This window comes from Lepisma saccharinum, chromosome 23 (genome assembly GCF_977018435.1).
Source record: "Lepisma saccharinum chromosome 23, izLepSacc3.1, whole genome shotgun sequence".
In the NCBI taxonomy this organism is placed as follows: Eukaryota; Metazoa; Arthropoda; class Insecta; order Zygentoma; family Lepismatidae; genus Lepisma; species Lepisma saccharinum.
Window position 1 is genome coordinate 45406960 of NC_139251.1, and position 22983 is coordinate 45429942.

Below are 22983 nucleotides of genomic sequence, written 5' to 3' on the forward strand. Positions count from 1 at the left end.
CCGAACATATCCGAGAAACGGTAGCTTGATTCACACCACACGCTTGAGCTGTTAGAGCCTGGCATTTCTTAAAGTCAATTTTACTTCTCTATTCTTCACTCGAACATTATTTTAAAAACAGGAACGAAGGAAGAGCAAAAAGGATACAATGCAAATACGTTTATAATAACATTGCTTCTACAGAGGGAACGGTATAAGCTACAATCACGCTTGTTTTTCGTACATACTCGCAAATTCATTATCTTTCCATCTGTTGAACTACTGATACTTGAAATAATATATTTATATCCGAGCGCCAGGTACACGATTTTGTAGCGAGGTGAAACAGGTTCTGAACTAGTCAACGCCGCACGTCTGTGATTCGCTGGTGCTGTTCAGCAGTTCAAGGCCATATGCAGGAGATTTGACGCGCACTCTAGCAACACCTCTTCTTCCATATTTGATTAACACTAGAATACCTGAAGGAGGGGAGACGGGCTGTCAGGCCCACAACATCTAATTTTTCAACTGAAATTTTCTATAAAAAGTCGAAAATAAAGTACATTGTTCCCTAGGGTGTTCTGAATATTCTGTATCAGTTTTGTTCACAAAACACATAAATGTAACGTAAATAGGAGGCGTGTCAGGCGCCATCTTTAAAAGCTTGTTATTCGAGACACTCATGCTAGCGAGAGTGTACAATTAGTGTACAATTGGTTGGTAATTGTTTTCTTTTGTAGTTATTATAATTAATAAATAACTAATTAACAAGAAAGCAAGAAGCAATTCAATAACAAAATGGTTTCTTGAAATATAGAAACAGAAGAAAGTGTGGGCCTGTGAGCCACCCCCCCTCAGATAAATAAGTTTCTCGTATGGCACGGGCAAGCTAGGATTAATAAGCGACAAGCTTTAATCTAAAAATGCTCGTCATATTAGTTAAAATTATACTTTTCAGAGCATACTCACCAAAGCACCCTCAGACCTGAACTTTTTTTATCAGAAGCACAGCTACTGCCTGTATTATTGTTACAAATATGTAAATTGACAAATTCCACCTTCTCTTCTCTTCACACTTTCTGACTTTTCACCATGTTTAGATGATTGATTGATATATTTGCTTTATTTTTCTTCGCTTTTGTGCTACTTTTGGCTAATTTGCAAACATGGGGATGAGTGATGACATGAATGAATACTCAAACATCCATGCCCAGGCCGGGATACGAACCCGGTACACCTGGGATCTTGGCGCGATGTGCTAACAATTCCGCCACGAGGGTCGGCGATTGATTGACTGAGTTGGTGTTTTAGTACACTTTATTCACAGTATGGCTAATCGGGACTGGACCTACAGTTTAATGTGGGATCGGAACCACTATATGCATCCAGCGGGAATCAAACACGGGACCCCTTGATTACAAGGCCATGACGCTACCACTGCGCCATCGGGGAGGCGTCACAATGTTTAGGTTCTAATAACTCTGCCTTTGTCTCCTTTGGGCGACGATGAGAATGGGCGATGATATGATGCCCCCAGGTACGCATTCATTCAGGCTGGGTGGACCTTAGAGCCGGTTTATGCAGGGACAAGGCCGGAAAAATTCCGATCCTAGTTCACCCTTCCCGGGAATCGAACCCGGGTCTCCCGCGTGGCAGTCAGACACTCTGCCGATTGTTTTTATAGGAACACCCCTATGCGTCCCCCAGTCATTCCATTTCTGTTTTTCACATATTTCAGTTTGTACTCAATCTTTTAATTCACACACATCCATGTCTTACCCGGGATTCGAACCCGCAACTCCCGGCGTCGTAGCACGTTGTGCTAACAGCGGCTCCTCTTTATTAATTGCTTTCACTTTTATTAATTTCAGTGATTCATTTCAGAAAATGGCCTCCCGATGGCGCAGTGGTAGCGTCGTCGCCTTGTAATCAAGGGGTCCCGTGTTCGATACCCGCTGGATGCACACAGTGGTTCGGATCCCACTTTAAACTCTAGGTCCAGTCCCGATTAGCCTTGCCGTGCACAAAGGGGACCACCAACTCAAAAAAAGGAAATAAACATTTCAGAAAGAGAGAGAGAATGTCACGTCCTTACCCTACAAAGGGGGTGAAGTGTGTGCCCTTCCAAACGTTGCAACCCCCAACCAATGCAAGAGATCACTTCAGCCGTTCCTTGGATGCTGGCAGCACAGCCTCCGCGGAGGGAATAAAAGTCAAAAGAAATTGCAGAGGGGACAATATGTCGTCGAGCAACACCTGCGACACAAAAACTCCCGGCGACAAAGGGAGCAGCTGTCGCAACCCCCTCACCCCACCCAACCGCCTTACGCACGGACGCCATGTAAGGTTCACCGCAACGCACCCCTCCCCCCGCCTTTAGGGACAATGCCACGCAATGCATATGCATGCGACGACCTCGTCTCAAATGACACGGAAAATAATGTATTAATTTATGCCTGCCGGAGCGGCGGCGGGCGTAGTTATTGATATTCATTTAACGTCCATTAAGTCATGCGTCTGGATACACGCCTAGCGCTTGCATCTTGTAGATTAATATCCCATGTTTGATTGCGGACATCGCTGTGGCGTAGGGCGGCGTCCCATTGCAAGGGCTTGTTTGTTTAAAAGGGTAAGGGCTGCATGGGTAAAGGTTACCCGCAAAATTGTTCGTCCTAAAGTCTTCGATAGAGTTGCACTTTAAAGATTGATTGATTTATACTCTGTCCCAACTATCTTTGGAGCAGGAGAACGAAAACAAGTCTCTGCGCAAGGAGTGACGCTAGACGGCTCCACCAATGAACGCACGAGATAGAACGGTTTTGCGTGGAGTGGGGGAAAGCGACTGTAGATTACCAGTAGGGAGCGGAAGTTGATGAAATGTCATCTTTTTTCTGACGTCTCGGACACGATGTCCATATTACGCTTCGTCTAGAACCCAAAAAAGGTAATTTTAAAGTGCATTTTTTTTCCAGTTTTCAGGTTTTTTCCCCGATTTTCGGAATTTTTCCGTCATTTTCCGCAATATTCGGAGTATTGTTTCGTCATATTTTGTCACTTCTTTCATTGTGGTAATATTCTTAAGTCTTTTCACCAAGGTGAACATAAGCCTATATATATCTCGCAGGATTGCAATTTACGAGCAAAAGAAATGCTGAACTGGTGACAGTCTTTGTTGTGTCGGGAGAAACCACCAGGTTGTTGAATTGGTGTTTTAAGTCCACTTTATGGATAGTAAGGCTAATCGGAACTGGACCTATAGTTTAAAGTGGGATCCGAACCACTATGTGCCTCCACCGGGTATCGAACCCGATACCCCTTGATTACAAGGCGGCGACGCTACCATCGCCATCGGGGAGGCCCTGAAACCACCAGGTGTCCGTCTGAGGCAAACTGGGAAATTAATGCATTTTACACCAATTCATTTAGTGTATACGACTTTTTCATTAAATTGTTTTAAATTTATTCTGTTCTTTAAATTGGAAATCCTCGTTGCATATTTTAATTGAAAGCATGTGGTATCATTTGGTACCTTTTTTTTAAAGCAAGATCGCATTTTGTTTAATTTCCTTTTCGTTTTAATTTTTAACCTGAAACTAACAAATTTAATGCTCATTTTTTTTACGTCATTTTTTCCCATTTTTTAGGACATTCTATAGGTCATATACCTATTTTTTTTAGGTCATCAACTTCCGCTCCCTAATTATCAGTATTGCTTCTTCTCTGACACTTGATCCAGAGTTAGCTGGGACAGAGTATAGTTTACTTTACTTCGCTTTTCTGCCACTTTTGGCTGATCGCGAAGGTGAGGATAATGTGATGACATTGATGAAAGGACACACACTCACAAACACCCACACCCAGGCCGGGATTCGAACCCGGGACGCCTGGCATTGTAGCGCACTGTGCTAATCACTCCGCCACGGAAGCCGACACACTTTAATGAAATATCTGTTTAAGAAGCAGTATTCAATACCGCCACTTTCCTTCTAAATATTTTGGCACAACCGACATTTCATGTACGTCCTTCAATATTTTTTTCTCATGCCATGGTTTGTGATATTTACATCCTGTAAATTTTGAAACGAGGAAGCAAGAAAAACTCATTAAAAAAATAATATAGGTTATATATAAAGATTCGTAGTGTCGATTCCTGATATTTCTTTTTTAGCATACTTAAAAATATTTCAGTTATATCTCAGTGCCTGAAGAATATCTTTTAAAACGCAGTAAGTACTATTCCTATAAAGTGGCCGCGGTGACTCAGTCGATGTCGACCTCCGTGGCGAAGTGGTGTCGACCTCCGTGGCGAAGTGGTTAGCAGAGCGCGCTACAACGCCAGGGGTTCTGGGTTCGAGTCCCGGGTAAGGCATGGGTATTTGTGTTCGTCCAGTAGATAAGAAAGAAAGAAAAATGTAAGAATTGAAAAGTGTAAAAGTGAGAAAAAGAGTGAATGGTGGGGGATACCTCCGTGTAGGGGGTATTTCCTTTAAAAAAAAAAAAAAAAAAAAAAAAAGTGGTTAGCAGAGCGCGCTACAACGCCAGGGGTTCTGGGTTCGAGTCCCGGGTAAGGCATGGGTATTTGTGTTCGTCCAGTTGATAAGAAACAAAGAAAATGTAAGAATTGAAAAGTGTAAAAGTGAGTAAAAGAGTGTATGGTGGGGGATACCTCCGTGTAGGGGGTATTTCCTTTTTTTTTTTTTAAAAAAAAAAAAAGTCGGTAACGCGTCTGACTACCATGCTAAAAGGTCCCGGGTTCGATCCCCGGCCGGTTCAAATCCGGAACTTTTCTAACAATGGAAGCGGCTCCGGCGCCCACTCAGCGTCGAATAACAAAGGTACCTGGGGAAACCCTGGGGGGTAAAGGCGGTCAGGGGCGTGATGCTGATCACATCATCCCAACTGTGGCCGAAATCAAGAATATGCAGAGCTCTATGCCTCCACATCGCTCCATATGCCTTCGTGGCATGTGTGCACACGCACAGAGGTACTTTTACCTTTTTACCTTAAGTATAATTACGTTTAATTAACTATCATTTTAATAATAACGTTATGGGAATTAATAAAATAATGGCATGCAATAATTTACATTTACAGCAAACTAAAGCGTCTAGGTCAGGACCCGCAATAGAAACTTTCACGAAACGAAAGCTTTACATTCATTAACAAGGTGTTATTTTTTCATTTCCTTTTTGTCACTGGTTACACGAGATTAACGATTAATAATAATAATACAATTAATATAGTTACTATAAACGTGAGACAGTATCTAGTACAAAGGACCCGAGCCTTTTTAAAATTTAAACAGACGGAAATTGTGAATGGTTGTTAGTTCGCCCAACAGGAGACATTTTCTTCATTAAATTTACATATCCTCAATACTTTGTCTCAATAATATGCATCATTAAAAAATAAATTTGCGCAAATCAAAAATATATTTTCAAATTGTTATTTTTCATTCCTCTCAGTCCAACCTAGTATCAAAATTATAAAAAGTTTTTTTTTTTTCCAGAAGTCATGTCCAGCATATTATTTATTGAACTGGGATGTGGGTTGTTTACATAGTAGATGTGTACAGGAACATTGATAATTGCAATTACATTAGTGTTTCCTGCTACTGTCGCAGGAGACAGGTATGTGCCCAACATATACAACTAACTACAAACAATACATACAAGATATACAAGGATTGTCATGATATTTTACATGAAATTTGAATACAAGCACCGGTGCACATATTATACATTTGTTAAAAACCATGTGAAGAGATTACTTAGGTTCCCTATAATCTGAGTGTGATTCAGCTTTTCATGGTCGTGGTAGAGATTCCTTATGCCGTCGGGGACGGAGTGTCCCGATGGAGTTTATCAGTGGATTGGTGTGGGCTCGAACCTTGGCCCATACGCGTTGTTTGGCGATTTGAAGCGTCTTCTCTATCATTGGATATTGCAGATCATCATGAATCTGGGTGATGCGGGTGTCTATGGGGTAGGTAGGACCCAATCATGCGTAGTATAAAAAGTATATCACAAGAACGATTTCGTTAGGGAAAGTATAGAAGACGAAAGTGCGAATGGGAAAAGAGAACCAAAAGATCTTGTGAAGGAGGATACATCTGTCAGAACCATCGAATTCACAATACAAAACATTAAATAGTAATTAACAAATAAAAAGTGAAATCAAAAACCACAAAGCACAAAAGATTAAGGCAACGTAGATGCCATCATACTCTGCTGCGCCCCCTCGCGGCAACAACGCATCTCCACGTAGAGGGGAAGCTTATGTAACCTTATGTAAGCCTAACCCTAGCATACCCGAGAGGGGAAAGGGGGCCTGTTAGGCCCACCACCTCTATTTTTTCAACTGTGAAAATTCTTATCAAAAATTCAAAATAAATTACATTGTTCCCTAGGGTGTTCTCAATATTGTGTATTACTTTTGTCCATAAAATAAATGTAATGCAAATAGGAGGTAAAATGCACTTGGAGGGTGTATCAGGCGCCATCTTTAAATGCTTGTTATTCGAGACACTCATACTAGTGAGAGTGTACAAAGCTTGGTAATGAAGGTCTCTTTTGTAATTATTATAATTAATAAACAACTGCCCCTCTATAAACAAACAAGTATTAATAAAATAAATTATTATGGTTTTTGTGAGTTTTAGCAATGGTAGAATATGGACACTCATGCAATAATTAGTTATTATTATTTATTAATGATGGTAATTTTAGTAATCATTATAATTAATAAATAACTAAACATCTATAGACAAGAAAGCAAGAAGCAATTGAATAACAAAATGGTTTCTTGAATTTTAGTGATTAAAAAAGTGTGGGCCTGTGAGACCTCCCTTCTGAGGTAAGTAAGTTTTTCGTACGGCACGGGTAAGCTAGGGTTAAAGGATATTAACAATTTAGTTAACACTGAAAAGGAAAATGTAGTGAAATCTAATATATAAAAATGTATGTATGTATGTGTGTTTGTTTCAGCATAACTCTCGAACGCCTGGAGCGATTTCAACCAAACTTGGTACGCGTATCACTTGCAATCTCAAAAGAAATACTGTTGGGGGTAAGACACCCCTGGCACCCCTAGGGGAGGGGGTTACATGTAAAAATAATCGAAAGCGACCGATATTAGTGTGGAATAAATAGTTTTCGGGGTCGCCAAGATGAATAGTGACATGAACTCCAAGTTAATCACCTATCGGGATGGGGGTGAGAGGGGGTGAAAAATAAAATGTCAAAAATGACCTAGATTAGTGTCGAATCCATAGTTTTCGGAGGCTCTAAGCTAATTGGTGACATTCACAATGACGAAACTTGGTACACATATGACTTACAATCTGGAAAGAAATACTGTTGGGTTAAGACAGCCCTGGCGCCCCTACAGATGGGGGTAGGGAAGGGGTGACATGTAAAAATAATCGAAAACGACCGATGTTAGTGTGGAATCCAAAGTTTTCGGAGTCTCTAAGCTAATTGGTGACATTCACAATGACGAAACTTGATACACATATGACTTACAATCTGGAAAGAAATACTGTGGGGTTAAGACAGCCCTGGCACCCCTACAGATGGAGGTAGGGAAGGGGTGACATGTAAAAATAATCGAAAACGACCGATGTTAGTGTGGAATCCATAGTTTTCGGGGTCGCTAAGATGAATACCGACACTCCCAATGCCGTACAACTCTAAAACACCCCTCACACCCCTAGGGGTGGGGGTGGGAAGGGGATGGCATGTAAAACGACCAATATTAGTGTGGAATCCATAGTTTTTGGGACCGCTGAGATGAATAGTGACACTCCCAATGCCGTTCAACTCAAAGTTCATTTTACACTATAGCAGCGGCGCCGACTTGTCAAAATTATTGGGGGGGCTCTGATCACTGAAATAAATGAATGAATGACTCACTCACTCCCTTTTTTTAAAAATAAAAATTACGTCTTCGTATAGCAGTTTTTAAGCAGCTATTATATTCCTCATGCAAATGAAATGTAACATGAAAAACGTTTAGAAAATGTTTCAAAGTTTCTTTATGTCTGGTCATATGTTTTTTAGATAACAATTAACATTTTTATTGAAAAGTATGTATTTGCATTAAGAGACCAATCTAACAGTTTATGTTGGACTCAATAGCCGAGCGTGTTGGGTGGTCGACTCAACTCGCTTTGATCCAGAGGTCTCGGGTTCGAGTCCCGTCGAGGGTATGGGTGTGTTTTAATGTCCCAAACAGACATGTGATGGGTTGCAAATAACTAATATTTAACAGTTTTATTTAATTATTTACATAAATGCTAACACAAATCGCAGGAAAATAGTTTTACTTGTTTGCTCTTGCTACAATAGTTTACTTTTAAAATGTAATTTTGCAATAATAAAAAAATAGCATGTACACTAAGATATAAAGTGACATACACAACAAAAACATATGAACATGATTTAAAAATAAAGCAAAAGTTGCTCTACGCAGTGGGTTATTTTTTATGAACTCATCAACGAGCGGTCTCAGGTCCAAATTATCAAGCACAGTTTGATGTATGTGGAGTACCGCCAAGCTGCTTAGTCTCTTCTGCGTCATTGTAGATCTCAAATATGTCTTTAGTCGGCTAATAGCACTGAATGACCTTTCGCCTGTGGTTATCGTCACTGGCTCAGTTTGGTGGACCATCATGAATTTTACTCCTGGAGGGTGGTGTCTTCCAAAAGGAACTTCCTTATGTCACGCATGGTAGTTAGAACCACTTTCTTCTGTTTGGCGATATCACCAAGCATGGACATGTGTAAGGAGAGCCTATCGGCATCCAAATCTTTGCGAAAGAATTCTCGCGTTTGCTGAAAGTTTGTTGTGCAACTGTTCACAGGTAATATGCAGTCTTTCTCTACGGCTGTTACTTTTTGTAGTCCTGTACATTCATGTCCTTGTTTAACACATGATTTTGCTGTGTCACACACGTCAGTGTATATTGATTTATAATACTATTTTGGAGTGTAGAACTTGTGATGATGTTTGGCAGCATCAAGATTTTCAAGTCTCTTAGGGACGTGACGTTGCCGGGACAATTCTGGCTCATCAACGAAGCTGGAGTGCATTTCAGCCAGAACTGCACAAAACCCATTCGCTTTTCTTGAAAGATGTCAGTCAAGTATTTTAGTTTTGATTCCACTTCTGTAGCACCAATGCGTGGAGACTGAATCTTACAGTTTACCTCTTCTATTGGACCAATCACATGGCAGTAGAGGGAGAGAAAGAAACATGTCTTGAAGTGAAGCATTGTCTCCAGGTATCCAGCACATTTTAATGTTGCGTCAGTAGAATCTTCTTCAGAAAATTTCTCAAGAAATTTGAGGTTTTCATAGTTCCTTAAGATCTGTTGCATACTGGAGGCTCTCAATGTCCACCGACGAGGGCAAAGTGGACGCAGTCCAGTATGGCCAGCCTTATCATTCACATCAATAATATTCCTAAATATATGCATTATTTTAGGGGATTCCCAAACAGTCTTTAACAAGTCGTTAGCTAAATTCATTATGTGTCTGATTAATATATGTAAAATAGTAAATAATATTTATATACTTAGTATATAGTAATAAGTCATGTGTTTTGCTGTCTCCGGTCATAGCCCCCCCCCCCCAAAGTTGATGGTTTAGCGGTCTCAGCCCCCCAAAGTTGATGGTCTAGAACATTTCAAATGTGTATTTAAAGTTAAGTTCATGTGGCACAATTCAGAGTAAACTTTACAAGAGAAGAAAAATAATACATTAGATCCTCTTAAGCAAAATTATTTGGGGGCTCTGCCCCCACATCATTAACTTTGGGGGGCTCTGCCCCACATAATTAACATGGGGGGGGCTCGAGCCCCCCTAAGCCCCATGGAGTCGGCGCCTATGCACTATAGTTAGAATTCATTATATTCCTGTCTAATAGAAGATTGGGATAAATTAATACCCGGGCAACGCTGGGCAAGCAGCTAGTATGTAATAAAAACAATAACGAACCAGCTCTGATCTAGGTTTTCTACAACGTATGTGGATGATATCATCATGTCCCCTTCAGTTGACACGTTCACACAAGCTTGAAGCTTATCCTGATCCATCATATTTCTTAATTTAGCAGTTATCAATAACTGACGACAATTTAAATGCGTTCATTATTTTGACTCTTAATTATAAATTTAACTGAATCATTTTGCAAAATTTCTTAGATATTTTCCGATTGCCCTACCAGATTACTGATATTTTCGAGGGGAGGGGGATTTTAATTTCCGGGGAGAGATTTTCCCCCCGAATTCATCACTGCTTAGAAGTAACCCAACAGTTAGTTTTTCGAGTAACAACACCTGTAATTAGTTACTTTTTGAAAGGAGTAACCGTGACGTAATTACTTTCTTGAACCGAGAATGACGCAAGTTTGCTTACTGCATCTAAGGAATTATACCCCAAAATTATTGATAGCCCCAAAATCCTCAAATGACACACAGAGTAACATGTCATCAGTCATCTAATTATGACCCTTTGAAAATTTCTTATGCAGTTTTCTCACTGAAAAGTACATTTCTGGAAAAATAATTATTGCCAGTTATTAATTTATCTAATTTTCTGTATGGACTAAAGTGATAATGTTAAGCATTGGAAAATATCTCAAGGGATGTGGCTTTATAATGCAGAATGGATTCCACGACTTTTGAAACACCCTGTAGTTCCGTACAAACTGCAAGATACTCGGATATTTCGAAATGCAAGAAATTCGGGGTAAGCCAGCTTCTATTGGCTAATATGGTTAAACCGATGCAGAACCATTTTTGAAGTTTACCTCTCCCGTAATTACTATAAAAAATATCATCGATGATAACTTCCGGTCTTTTTTTCCATGTATTAGTTTCTTAATAATCTGATTGGAATTTTCACACATACATTCACTATATATTTTACTTTTACTTTTGTAAACTAGCACACTCTTTTGCTTTCCTTGTATAATATTGTAATTATTAACATTTCATTCTTAAATATTTTGACCTAATTCTTCAATTTCTGTACGTTTTTATGGTACCAGGTTCATAGATCGGAGACACATTAGAATCGGATATTTTGTGTTTCGCCTGGTTCGTACTTACCAATTGTGTATTGCGGAACATATTTCAAGTTGCCATTATGATTTTTACAAGAAAAGAAACACCATTTTTCACATAGAGAGAAATTTCTTTGACTCCTTCTTTCGCTTCCATAACACAGAATATGGCGGGCAAATCTTGACTACCGTAGTGGGCATGCAGTGTTTCCAACATCCTTCACCGAAAAATTCCTACTATCGTGTTCGTCACTTGTGCAAATTGTACATTATGCACAAGTAGCTGACGGATAGTCCAGGTTGCTGACGGATAGCTGCACGAACCATTCACGGATAGCCCCACGGACCATTTCCGATAAGGTTAGGTTAGGTTTGGTTACGTTAGGCAAGCATAATAAAAAAAAGGGGGTTGTTGAAACACTGACAGGGGCTTACGTCATCAAACGTATGCAGCATTCGGTTGACGTAGGGCAAGCAAATGAAAGCAATGGCAATTGTGCGTCGATGAAATATTTCTCTTGAAAAATACATGATTTTCCGGACAAATATATTCCACGCCGAAAGAAAATACCTCAACGAATGTTGTAAACCTTGGACAAACTCATTTCCATAAGTAGTTTCTTGTGTAAAGTTGAAGAAATGTGTCTCCGATGTATAAAACTGTTACCGTTTTTGTCTTCAAAAGTTTTACTGTTTCTTAAGCGCCATCTTTTGTTAAAATATACAAGAAGGATTTTGGTTGAGAAATAATTGATTTAAACTGTCTGAAAGCTTAATATAATGCATCGTAGAGGCGGAGAGCTATATTGCAATACCCCCATAAAAATCGCAACTCTGCTGTGAGCGTGGCTAATCACAAAACCTTTCTTACACGACGCAATTATCCATCAGCTACGTCGGCGACTTCTACTTTAATACGTATAAAATGAAGCAATTGCGCTTCAAACCATTTTTTTTAAATGAGTAAATTTAACTCGCTCACTTTTTGAAATGAGTAACTGGAACCCTGTTACATTTTGAAGTGAGTAACTTACTTTTTCAGACGAGTAACGAAATTATTTGTTACTCTGATAGTTATTTTATGCATTTTTCAGTAATAAACAAAATTGAGTTTGTTAAAAAAAGTGATGACATGCATATAAAGATTTTCTTTCGAGTTTCATACCTTTATATTTTCTAATTTAAACACATGAAACTTTGTTTCATAATTCAATGAAAATTAGTTAATTTTAGATGGCCATCAATAAAATTAATTACTAAAAGGTCGCTGGAAGTGCATACATGAAATGCATTCAGCGAGTTGTATCTAATAAAGTTACTGAAAAGTAACTCTAACTACAAGGGGGATAATTTCAAAATGAAAAACTGTAACTATAACTGGGTTACTTTTCAGCAAGCTAACTGTAACTTATTTACTTTTTAAAACATTATTTTCCAAATCTTAGTCAGATCGAAACCATACAGTGACTACATAGAAATCACATCGAAATTTTCTTGAGACAATCCCGCGATGCAGACCTGTATTATCGGTAGGAATAGACTTAATAGAACGAAAGGTATTCACCCATATATTCATTACCGTCTCATTCATCACATCATAATCATTGCTTGCTTGACAAGGAGTCCTATAGTTTTAACGTTTCAAGTTGCTGGGATCTGTCTTTTCTCTCATGAAATGAGGGTACAACACGTTTCAGACTCAGGCACCTAAACTTTCAACTCCTCTGTATAGTTGTCCAGTAGCGGCCTCCGCCTATTCGCAGTGATATCTGAACACCCAAATAATCTATTTTTTTTATTATACCCAATGGTCACCGTTTTCCAACTCAGAGCCCTCTTGAGGCAGTTCGATGCACCGGATTGCGGTGTAACTTGGTATAGAAGCTATGGAGACCATGGTGAAGCGAATGCTGACGAAAAAAAAATAGTTCAAATTTTCACCACCAGGTGGAAATGGAAATGTTCATCTCTAGGTTGCGTGACTTTTCGCACACCCTGTACTTTCCTCTAATCTTACTTGAGAACAATGTTGTGATAAATTCTCAAAATTTCTCGCAGAATAATCCTTAATATCAGAATTCAATGTACTTATATTTTCGAAGAAAAACTATTAGAAAGCATGATGGAGTGCTTCCCATAGTATTTAATATGTTTTGAAAAACTTAATGAAGTAGTTGGTTAGAGCACCGGATTTGCAGTAAAAATACCAGGACTGTCGTAGGTTCGATTCCCACCAACGGCAAAAGAAATTTCACCTGAAGACAAGAAAAGAGGTGTTAGAATAAATATAAAGTAACTGAACCCAATATGCCCTACCTAAGGTTTGCAGTTGTTTCTAGTGGTGTACAAAGTCAGAAAGGTAAAATTAATTGCAAGGTTCAAAATAGGGAACTTTTCTGGACGTTTACTAACAATTGCAGAAAGTTGCAAAAATAACATGGGTTTAGGGAAGATTTTATTAAAAATTTACGTTAAGGCCATATTGGGTACCCAATATGGCCTAGTCATATATTTTGTTCTTCCACATCAAAATATGCAACAGAAATTGCAAAAAAAAAAGTACAAATACGTTGTTTTCATGGTAGATAAGTATATTGATACACTTACATTTTTATTTACATAAATACATATGAGATTTGCACAAAGAAATAACGTTGTTTACAAATCAATAAACAAGGTAGTGGCATGTCACAATTTGTTACCAGAAGACGATGGATTACACATCACAGTCTGGGCAAATGAAAGGGCCTTCATCATCCTTCGTGAGTTCCACACGCTCTACGTCAACATAAGAGTAGCAAATGTCACATTTGCGCGTCTTTCACGATATATTTCCATGTAGGACATATTGAGTACACCTTATAGTGTTCTATTTTCCTTTGTTACAAACGGTTCTTTAGATTACAGTCTAAAATAAGTACATTGTTGTAAAGTACAAATTATGAGCTATCATACCATGTACTAAAGATGTAAACATCTATCACTTGGAAGATGTAATGAGTAATACGTATTAGATTACACAGAACTCAATCACAAGGTTCAGCTATTTTGCTTCTCTGTGCTGAAGTTAATGTACTATAGGTACAGCCTGCAGGTTGAATCACGTGATCTCGACAGTAGCTTAAGTGACATACAAACGTCATTTGTTGAATTAACCAAGTTTAACTTGGGAATATCAATAGGCCATATTGGGTACTAGGCAATATTGAGTTCAGGTACCTCAGTTTTAAAGCAATAGGTTATTGAAGAACCATTTTTATTAATATTCAGATTATAACAGATTAAAAGAATAGCGAGGAATGCAAACAAGAAAAAGGAAAACAGAGCAGAGGAAGAGGAAGGGATTATCTACGAAGCGAAATGTAAAGAATGTCAGAGTATGTACATAGGAGAAACAAAAAAGAGGCTGAAAGACCGGTTGTACGACTTAAGACAGAGAGAAATGAGATATTTAAACACACGAGAGAAACAGGACATGACATAGAGTGGGATGAGGCTAAGCATATAGGAAGGGAGAAGAGAATACTAGTGAGAAAATGGAAGGAGGCCAAGGAAATAGAGAAGAAAGGTGAAGAAGACACAATGATCTGGAATGGGAGACTGAAGATAAGCAAAGAATGGAAGAAGGTGTTAGAAGGAGTGGAAAGGACAAGAGCGAAAATAGAAGAGAAGAAGGAAGAGGAATGAAGAAAGAAAGGAAAAAGAGCGTGAGATAAAGAGTCCAACCACTTTCCAGATGATAGAAAATGTTTAGCTAAATCGCCTGTCAGGTGAAAGTACAGTTGACAAGGGAATGCCACCTGCTGGAATGTTCCAGAAAAAAACTTTCTAATAATCTTGTGTCTGGAGGGAATTAATTTGTGTGTGTGTGTGTGTATATATATATATATATATATCTCTTCCTGTTTTGTACCTTGTTTCATTTGTACTTGGTAAAGAGTCTGAAGTAAACCTTGCCAGAAGGTTGAATCGTTGCGTTTAGTTTATATTTTAAAATAAAATAAATTTCTGCCTTGGTCAGCATATTGCGTTTTTTAACATTCAGAGAATAATTGTGTTCTTTCTGAGGAGGCTTATGTCACTGTATTAAGAGAAGGGTGCAAATAGCCACAGTGCTGACGCAAGTCCATACCGTAGCTGGAAATAAGAAGAACCAGAGCAGGTCGCGGTTGCCATGCCTGGTGAAGCCTCCATTGGTGTTACTCGGAGAAGTTCCCTCCGTGGGAGAGATAAGTTAGTTCACCGAGGGAACTGCAAACATGCCTCCTCTCGTTTATGCAGAGCACGCCAACAGAGTTTGCAGAGACACGAGACCACACGGTTGCACTGGCTACGGGTTATGCGACGCAAAAAGTCAAAAGTTCGACGATCCGAGGCGGTTGAGAGCGACGACCCTCGCAAGACACGTTGTAGGGAGTCTGCGACAGGAAACACTCAAAAGCTGACATCTCCTCTCTCTAGGGGAAGTTTCAAGTTGAGTGCCCGGGAAAGTGTGTGGAGGAGCGTTGGCGATATGAAAAAAAAATGATATAATACAGGATGGCTAAAAAAGACGGGAAAATTTGAAACGGAGGTTTAGATAACAGAAAAAATACTTGAAAAATACTTGCAAGGGATTTAATCATGGAAATGAATAGTGCAGAGGATGCCATTGAAAGAGGAACATAAATTGAGAGTATTTGAACATAAAATCCTTAGGAAAATATTTGCGCCTAAAAGGGATGAGAAGACAGGTGAGTGGATAAGGTTACATAATTTAGAACTACATAATTTGTATTCATGTCCAGATATTATTAGAATGATTAAATCAAGAAGACTTAGGTGGGCAGGACACGTGGCACGAATGGGAGAGGAAAGAAGAGTTTACAGGATTCTTGTTGGGAAACCTGATGGTAAGAGACCTGTAGGAAGGCCAAGACTATAATGCTGAGATGAACCTAAAGGAAATTGATAGGGATGGAAAAGAGTATATAGATCTTGCTCAGAATAGGGACAGATGGAAGGCTTGTGTTGCTGCAGCCATGAACCTTCGGGTATAAGAAGGCTAGAGTTAGATTTTGTTAGTTAGAGGATACCATTACATAATTACACACCGCTGAAAAGATGGGCGCGTTTATGTCTTGAAGACGACATCCAGAAAATGGCCATTTCTCCGCAAACGTTCATGCAGTCGCCAAGGGACGTCGTATCCACGGGGATCTGAGCGATTCTTCAGTTGTAGCACGTCTAGTCGGAAGGATCCGTGGGGAAATCGCACAAATCTCAACGTTATCTCTCCATCTTCGTCTGGCCTTCCTTCTGATCTCTTACCATCAGGTTTTTCAACAATAATCCTGTAAACTCCTCTTTCCTCTCCCATTCGTGCAACATGACTTGCCCACCTAAGTCTTCTTGATTTGATCATTCTAATAATATCTGGACAGGAAGACAAATTATGCAGTTCTTTATTATGTAACCTTCTCCAGTCACCTGTCTCCTCATCCCTTTCAGGTCCAAACATTTTCCTAAGGATTTTATTTTCAAATACTCTTAATTTATGTTGCTCTTTCAATGACATCCTCTGCACTATTCATTTCCATGATTAAATCTCTTGCAACTATCTACCCTCTTCTCTAAATCTCCGTTTCAAAATTTCCCGTCTTTTTGAGACACCCTTTACAAAAGCCACTTTTCTTCGAAAAACAAGGGAAAAATTGAACATGCAATTTCTTGACTGTAGAAGTCGGAAAATATGATTGGACATGAATCACTATTTGCTTTTTCGCTTTGTTTTAGCGAGCGAAATCATGGGAGGGGGAAACAAAGCCAGGCAATTAATTATGACAAATATTCATTATAAAGGATAAGGGATAGTTTAGAAAACATACAAAAGAAGGAAAGCTAATATGTGTTTATGAGTGTCTTCGTGTGTGTTGCAGTTTCTCTCTCTGTCTATCTTTCAAGACTCCATTAAAGATCTACGCCAATAAAAATATATGCACAGTAAAAGTAGAACAAGAATGCAAGACAATCATAAGTATGAAAAGTAATTGATTTATATTAACAGAAAGAATAAAACGTCTTGCAGACTTTACGCACTCATGCATTTGTGCTGCCACCTGGAATACTTGGTGCGAACTAATTCACACACTTCTCACAAACTGTGTATGAATATTTTCCACTATTTGAGGAACTTCCCAGAATTGACTCAAAATTGTATCAGGGCATTACTTCATAATTTTCTGGTACATTATTTATTTATTTATTTTGAAAAATCCTGAATACAGAAAAATTCATTTTACATCAGGATATCATCAGAAAAAGAAATAAAGTAAATAATACTATAGACACACATACACACACACATTATATATAACGACTAGGGTAAAAATAACTTCATTTACTCTTCAGCTGCTTGATACCCGATGTTCTGTAAGTCTGTTTCGATAAATGGAAGCTCGGATAGTTCTTTAATGAGTTGTAAATGGTTTGTAGCATGTAGAGAAGTGACCTTTGTTCTAAAGATAACCTTGAAGATTTAATATACAAGAAGTTGTTGCATTTGCTGTTGAAACGTGGGATTCTGATATTAAGAAGTGGCAAGAGTTGGCTGGTAAAAAGTTGTCCGTTAATGATTCTGAAAAGAAGTGTTAAATCTGAATTTTGACGGCGAAGGGAAAGATCATGATTTTGTAGAGTGGATAGAATTTTGGATTTTTTTCGAAGATCGAAGGAAATTTCCCCAGACTAAGGCTTGATTATCCGGTGTAAAGGTGTGCGTTCTGACGCAGTTCCCTGAAACGACCAATCTGTCAAAGCCCCCCCCCCCCACACACACACAAATATGGTGTTCTGTAACTAGGATCAACTCATGAAGCCAATTTGGCTTCAAGCCAAAGCTACTTGACAGGAAGAATTTTCGTGCTTCTGTTGCACAATTTGCGTTTGGACATTGATTAAGCAACTGAGAAGGAAGTAGCCAATCAGAGCAATGGAAATTATATACTTTAGGTTTACACACAAGCCCTATTACTATAAGAGGAGGAGAAACCAGGCACGTAGTCAGGGGGAGGGGGAGGGTGGTTCTAGACAGTAGACAAAGAAATTGTATAGTAAAAAGGGAACATTTTCGGAAAAGAGGGAAATTTTGAAGAAAGAACTAATAGAAAAGAGTTTATATTTTTATTTTAAAGCAAATTGTTACGTAAAATGCAAAAAAAAGTGTACAAAAAGTGGAATATTAAAATAGAAAATTGATATTTTTACTAGGGCTGAGCCAAAGCCGATGTATCGGAAAGTATCGGTTGAAATTCTTCTACCGATACCAACCGATAATTTTCCGACGGGGTCCGACGCTTTTGCGGAGTCTAATTATCCTGGAAGTTATGCAAAATTCAAACTTTCTTTGTGTTTTGCACTAATCTTGTACGAAAACTGTATTGTGTGATTACATAACATCTATTTTAACATTCTGATGTAATTCTGAATATTCTAAAGCCAATTTCTTGGAAAGTTCACGCATAGAATTGGAGAAGAGTATTTACACACCAATATTGATCAATATTTTGAAGAAATTTTAATTATTGCAATTTTCAAATATCGATATCAGCTCTAATTTGTACTAGTTTTTTCTACTCTCCATTACTGATCTGAAAGATCAAGATGAAGAAAAAGACCGAAGCCAAACGCAATCTCCCTCCGCCTCCGACTTGGCAACATCGCCAGAGAAATAGAGAAAAAAAAAATCCCTCGCCCAGAGCGAAGGTACGCGGTCACCGAGGCACGTCTATCCGAAGATCCTCCCGCGCTCCCCTATTGATCCGTGCAGAACGACCAACGGCCCCCCCGCAAGGTCCGCCAAGGAACAATGTTTACTCGGACCTTCAGCCGCGAAGTTGCTGCTGGTCCGAATCTCCTACGGTGTTTACTTTGCTTTCCAATATTGCAGCCGGACACGTGGCGAGGGGGACATCTCGTCCTCCTCCCCCCGTGGCGACGACCACCCACCCACCCTCTCCAGGATCTTTTCACGCTGGTCTGAAAGGGACGCAAATAAAACGAACTGTTGAAAGATCTCCTGTGCGACCCTTCCCAGGGTTGGTGAAAGGCAAATTGCGACTTTTCCCAGCATCCAGAGAATCGAGACGGGCAGGGCCGAAACGTCATCCCCCCGAATTAGACCCTGAACCAGCAACGGTGTTATTTATCCTGTGCGGTATGCAGCCACGTCGAACGTAACTTGGGTTGCCTACCTTCGTGGATATTTTCGCTGGGCATGGAGAGGCGAATGGTTGAATGGATCGAAATTTTCATCTCCAGATACGGAGAACCTGGTACCCTTTTCTCGGGATAAATTTCGTTCCGAGTTTAACACCATTCATGGATGGGAAGACGATGTATTGGAGAAAAATATGGGTTCGTTATTTATCTCCAGGGGTGACACTTCAGACACTTATAGTGCAGGCAATAACAAGAATGAGCCACTTTTAAATACTATCCTTTGGAATTTCCGACTGTTCGGGTTCCCGAAAAGTCGTGAAATCATTTTCCAATGTCGGGATCTGACCATGAATCTTTGAATTACTTTTTTTTTTTCTCTTGTTTTCACAATAAGGAGAGCAGATTAAAGCTTGACTCTCTCTGAGATGCTGAGAAACGCAACAACAGAAATTCTGTTGCCTGCTTCTATTGAAATCAAATGGTGTAACGCCCACTACGCCAGGAACCGAATCGGGAATTTCCGTGTCAGAAGTCTGCAGGTTATCTTAAGGGTCTTCGCCCACTGAATAAAGGAATTTTATCAGCACTTTTTGAAAACATTGTCACAACCTTTTTATCCCTTTCCCGGTCATAGCTTTCCACCTAAAAATAATTTTCCTAGTGATTACCAAGGGCACGGGGGCAGAGTCATATTTCACATCTTGCTCTTCAGTCATAGAAACGTTTCTCCGCGTCTCAGTGGGCGTCAAGCTTAAGTGGGTTCTGTGCATCCTGAAAAAGTTCAAAAAATCATTTTTAATCATTCATATACAATTTATGGATGTATGGAAAGGAAGCAAGGCGAATTGAGTTTCAATTTAAATAGTGGACTCAAGTCTGAACTCAACAACGCCAAAATATTTTCAATGTTAATGATTTGTAAAATAATAATAATAAAACTATAAAATATAAGTTTCTATGACTGAAGAGCAAGATGTGAAATCTGACTCTGCTCCCGTAACCTTGGTAATCACTAGGAAAATGATTTTTAGGTGCAAAATTATGGTCGGGAAAGGGAAAAATAGGTTCTGACAATGTTTTCAAAAAAGGTGCTGATATAATGCTTTTATTCAATGCTCTCTTTTTCTGCGCCTTCTGTATATAATGCGCGCGGACCGCAGAGAGAACTGTGGTTATATAATGAGCGCGGACCGCAGAGAGAACAGTCGTTCTGCCGAATGGGTTTTGTTGAAGTTTGTGTTTTCTCTCCCGGGTTTTGCTACATTATCTTGGGAACTATTGGAGCTGCAATGATTATATTATACCATATTATAGCTCTCGTTCTGCTCTACAAAATGAGACCATAGGATTTTATGTAGCTTCTCAAGAAGAGTGAAAATCATTTCTTTTCTTGTCAAATTTTTTTAACAAAACATGAAAGAAAAGAAAGAAAAAGGTGCTGAAGCGTTACATAGGGGGTTAAAAGAAGATAAATGTGCTAATCTTACAAAAAGATGCAACAAAGTGAGTTCATTTTACTTGATTTCATGTACTAAAATACGTATCTAAAACGTTCGGTATGAAAACAGCTATATTTTTTAAAAGGTGCTGCATCTTAAAATCCCTTCCCCAGTAATCACTCTAATATTATATCGACAATCATGATGCCGAGTTTTACGACGACCCACCGCAAAACCTACCCATCGTGTAACAAGAGTTTAGGTTCAGTTATAATCTTTAATCCTCCGAGCTAAATCTCGCAGCTATCCTTTTTTGCCAGCCAAAAGGATGCTTATAACATGTACTTCATGTGTGTTAAATTATTTCTCAAGGGGAAGTGTTATACCGGTGATAAAATGCATGATTTATTGATTAATGTGCTAAACCAACAGACACTTGCTCCCCCTATGAATGGTCCGGTTCAGCAATGGCTCTTATCTCCTTCGCTATCTGCGGGAGGATTGTCACCGACTTACATGAGCTTCTGAGGCTAAAGCTAGGAGGATTAGCTTATCAGCGGATCCATCAGTCAATTGACTCTCTCAAACCAGATGTTCGTGTTTGGTGGGCGTGAAAGACTGCAGGGAACTGGATGTTATCTGCCTGCTTCATTTCAATGTCTCTTTACCTCTGTTTCTCTTGCACTCTATCTTCTATTCGCTATCCCTGTCCAGTCTCTTTAATTTCCTCTCTCCCTTTTCTCTTTCTGTCTTTCCCTGTGTCCATCCTCTTACTTTTTATTTCTATATTTCTTTCTTCCTGTCTGTATCACTCACATCTTCTTGTCTCTCCCCCTCTCTTCAACAACTCTTTCAAGTTCGCTGTCTCTTTCTCTGTCCCTATACCTCTGTCTCCACATATCTATTCTCTCTCTCTCTCTTTCCTCTATCTTTCTCCTCGATCTCTGTCTATGGTTCCTTATTTCTCTCCTCTTTCTAACTCTCGTTTTCTTAATTTTTTCTTCTCTCTCTCTTCCTCTTTTCTAGTCTCTTTCTTTCCTGTTTTACTCTTTCTGTAATTTTTTCTGTCTTTCCCTATGTCAATCCTCTAAATCTTCCTTATTCTGCATTTCTTTCTTTCTGTCTTTCACTGCAACACTTTTCTCTCTTTCCCTCTCTTCAATTCTCTCACACTTTCACTTTCCTCTCTCTCTTTACATCTGTCTCCTGGTCTCTATTCTCTCTCTCTATTTATATTTCCTCTGTCTCTCTCTCTCTCCTCTTTCTACCTCTTGTTTTCTCGTTTTTTCTTCCCTCTATCACCTTCTATTTCTATTTCTCTGTCTCTTTTATGCTTCACGATGGAATTGGTCTGAATATTACTTCCTGATAGAAATTAACTTCGCTGATTGAAATGTATGAAATAAAGTTATATATTGCATAATATATCGAATTCCAATCAATTAAAGCAATAAAAGTTGAGATTTGTTTTACTTGAAGTAATCCGTATGTGACTGAACACAAGCTTCTGTATTCACCAAAGAAGTGAGCGGCTTCCATTTCTGGAACGTTGTGAAATGTGCGTACTTCGATTGTCCAATTCTGTTGAAAATCCCACGAACAACCATGGTGTTAAAGGACTATTATATGCAAGAGTAAATTCCTTAACTGCATTTATCCCTTTAATTCCTATCTAAGAATTCCAAAGGATCTTATTCGAATCGACCTGGATCTCAGGCCAAAGGAAAGTAAATCCCTTCGCCGCCGTTAATACAATTAAGTGACGCAAGAACCTGCTCTCAATTTCGCTAAAATTAACAGTCGGGATTATTCTAATTACAAGGACCTTGCGCTTTGTTGAGCCTAGCTCGATTGCATGGTGACTTTAATCGAAGATTGTAGCAAGTCTGTGGTGTATGAGGGAGTACAGAAAACTGATGCTCTGCAGTTTCCTTGTTCCGCTCCTACCTTACAACCAATTGGTCTGTTAAGGCTTTGCGACCAGTGGTGTGTTCAAGGAAGGTGTTGCGGGCTTGTAATTCCACAAACTTAGCATAATTTGAAAAGGGCTAATATTTGTATTATGTAAAAAATGTTAAATATTTGAAATATCAGCCCTCTTCAAATTATGCTAAGTTTGTGGAAATACGGCTAAATGCATTACTTAATTTTCACAAATAATTTTCACGACTTCTGTAAACCAAGTCTGTACTGCATCGTTTCTCAGTATTTAGGTGTGAAAAAAAGCAGATATAGTTTGTTGGCTGCCATTTTGAATTCGCCTTACTTGGTCGACACAGAAATTGGATTTTAAGGGACT

General features: G+C 39.1%; 1 protein-coding gene across 1 annotated transcript in view; it reads left to right on the top strand.

The window, feature by feature from the left end:
- Positions 1-22983, top strand: part of LOC146005483 (LIM homeobox transcription factor 1-beta) — a 67017-nt gene that overhangs the window by 4673 nt on the left and 39361 nt on the right. The window contains 1 exon segment of the mRNA XM_083144729.1: positions 20213-20220. Coding sequence (XP_083000855.1) covers positions 20213-20220 — 8 coding nt within the window.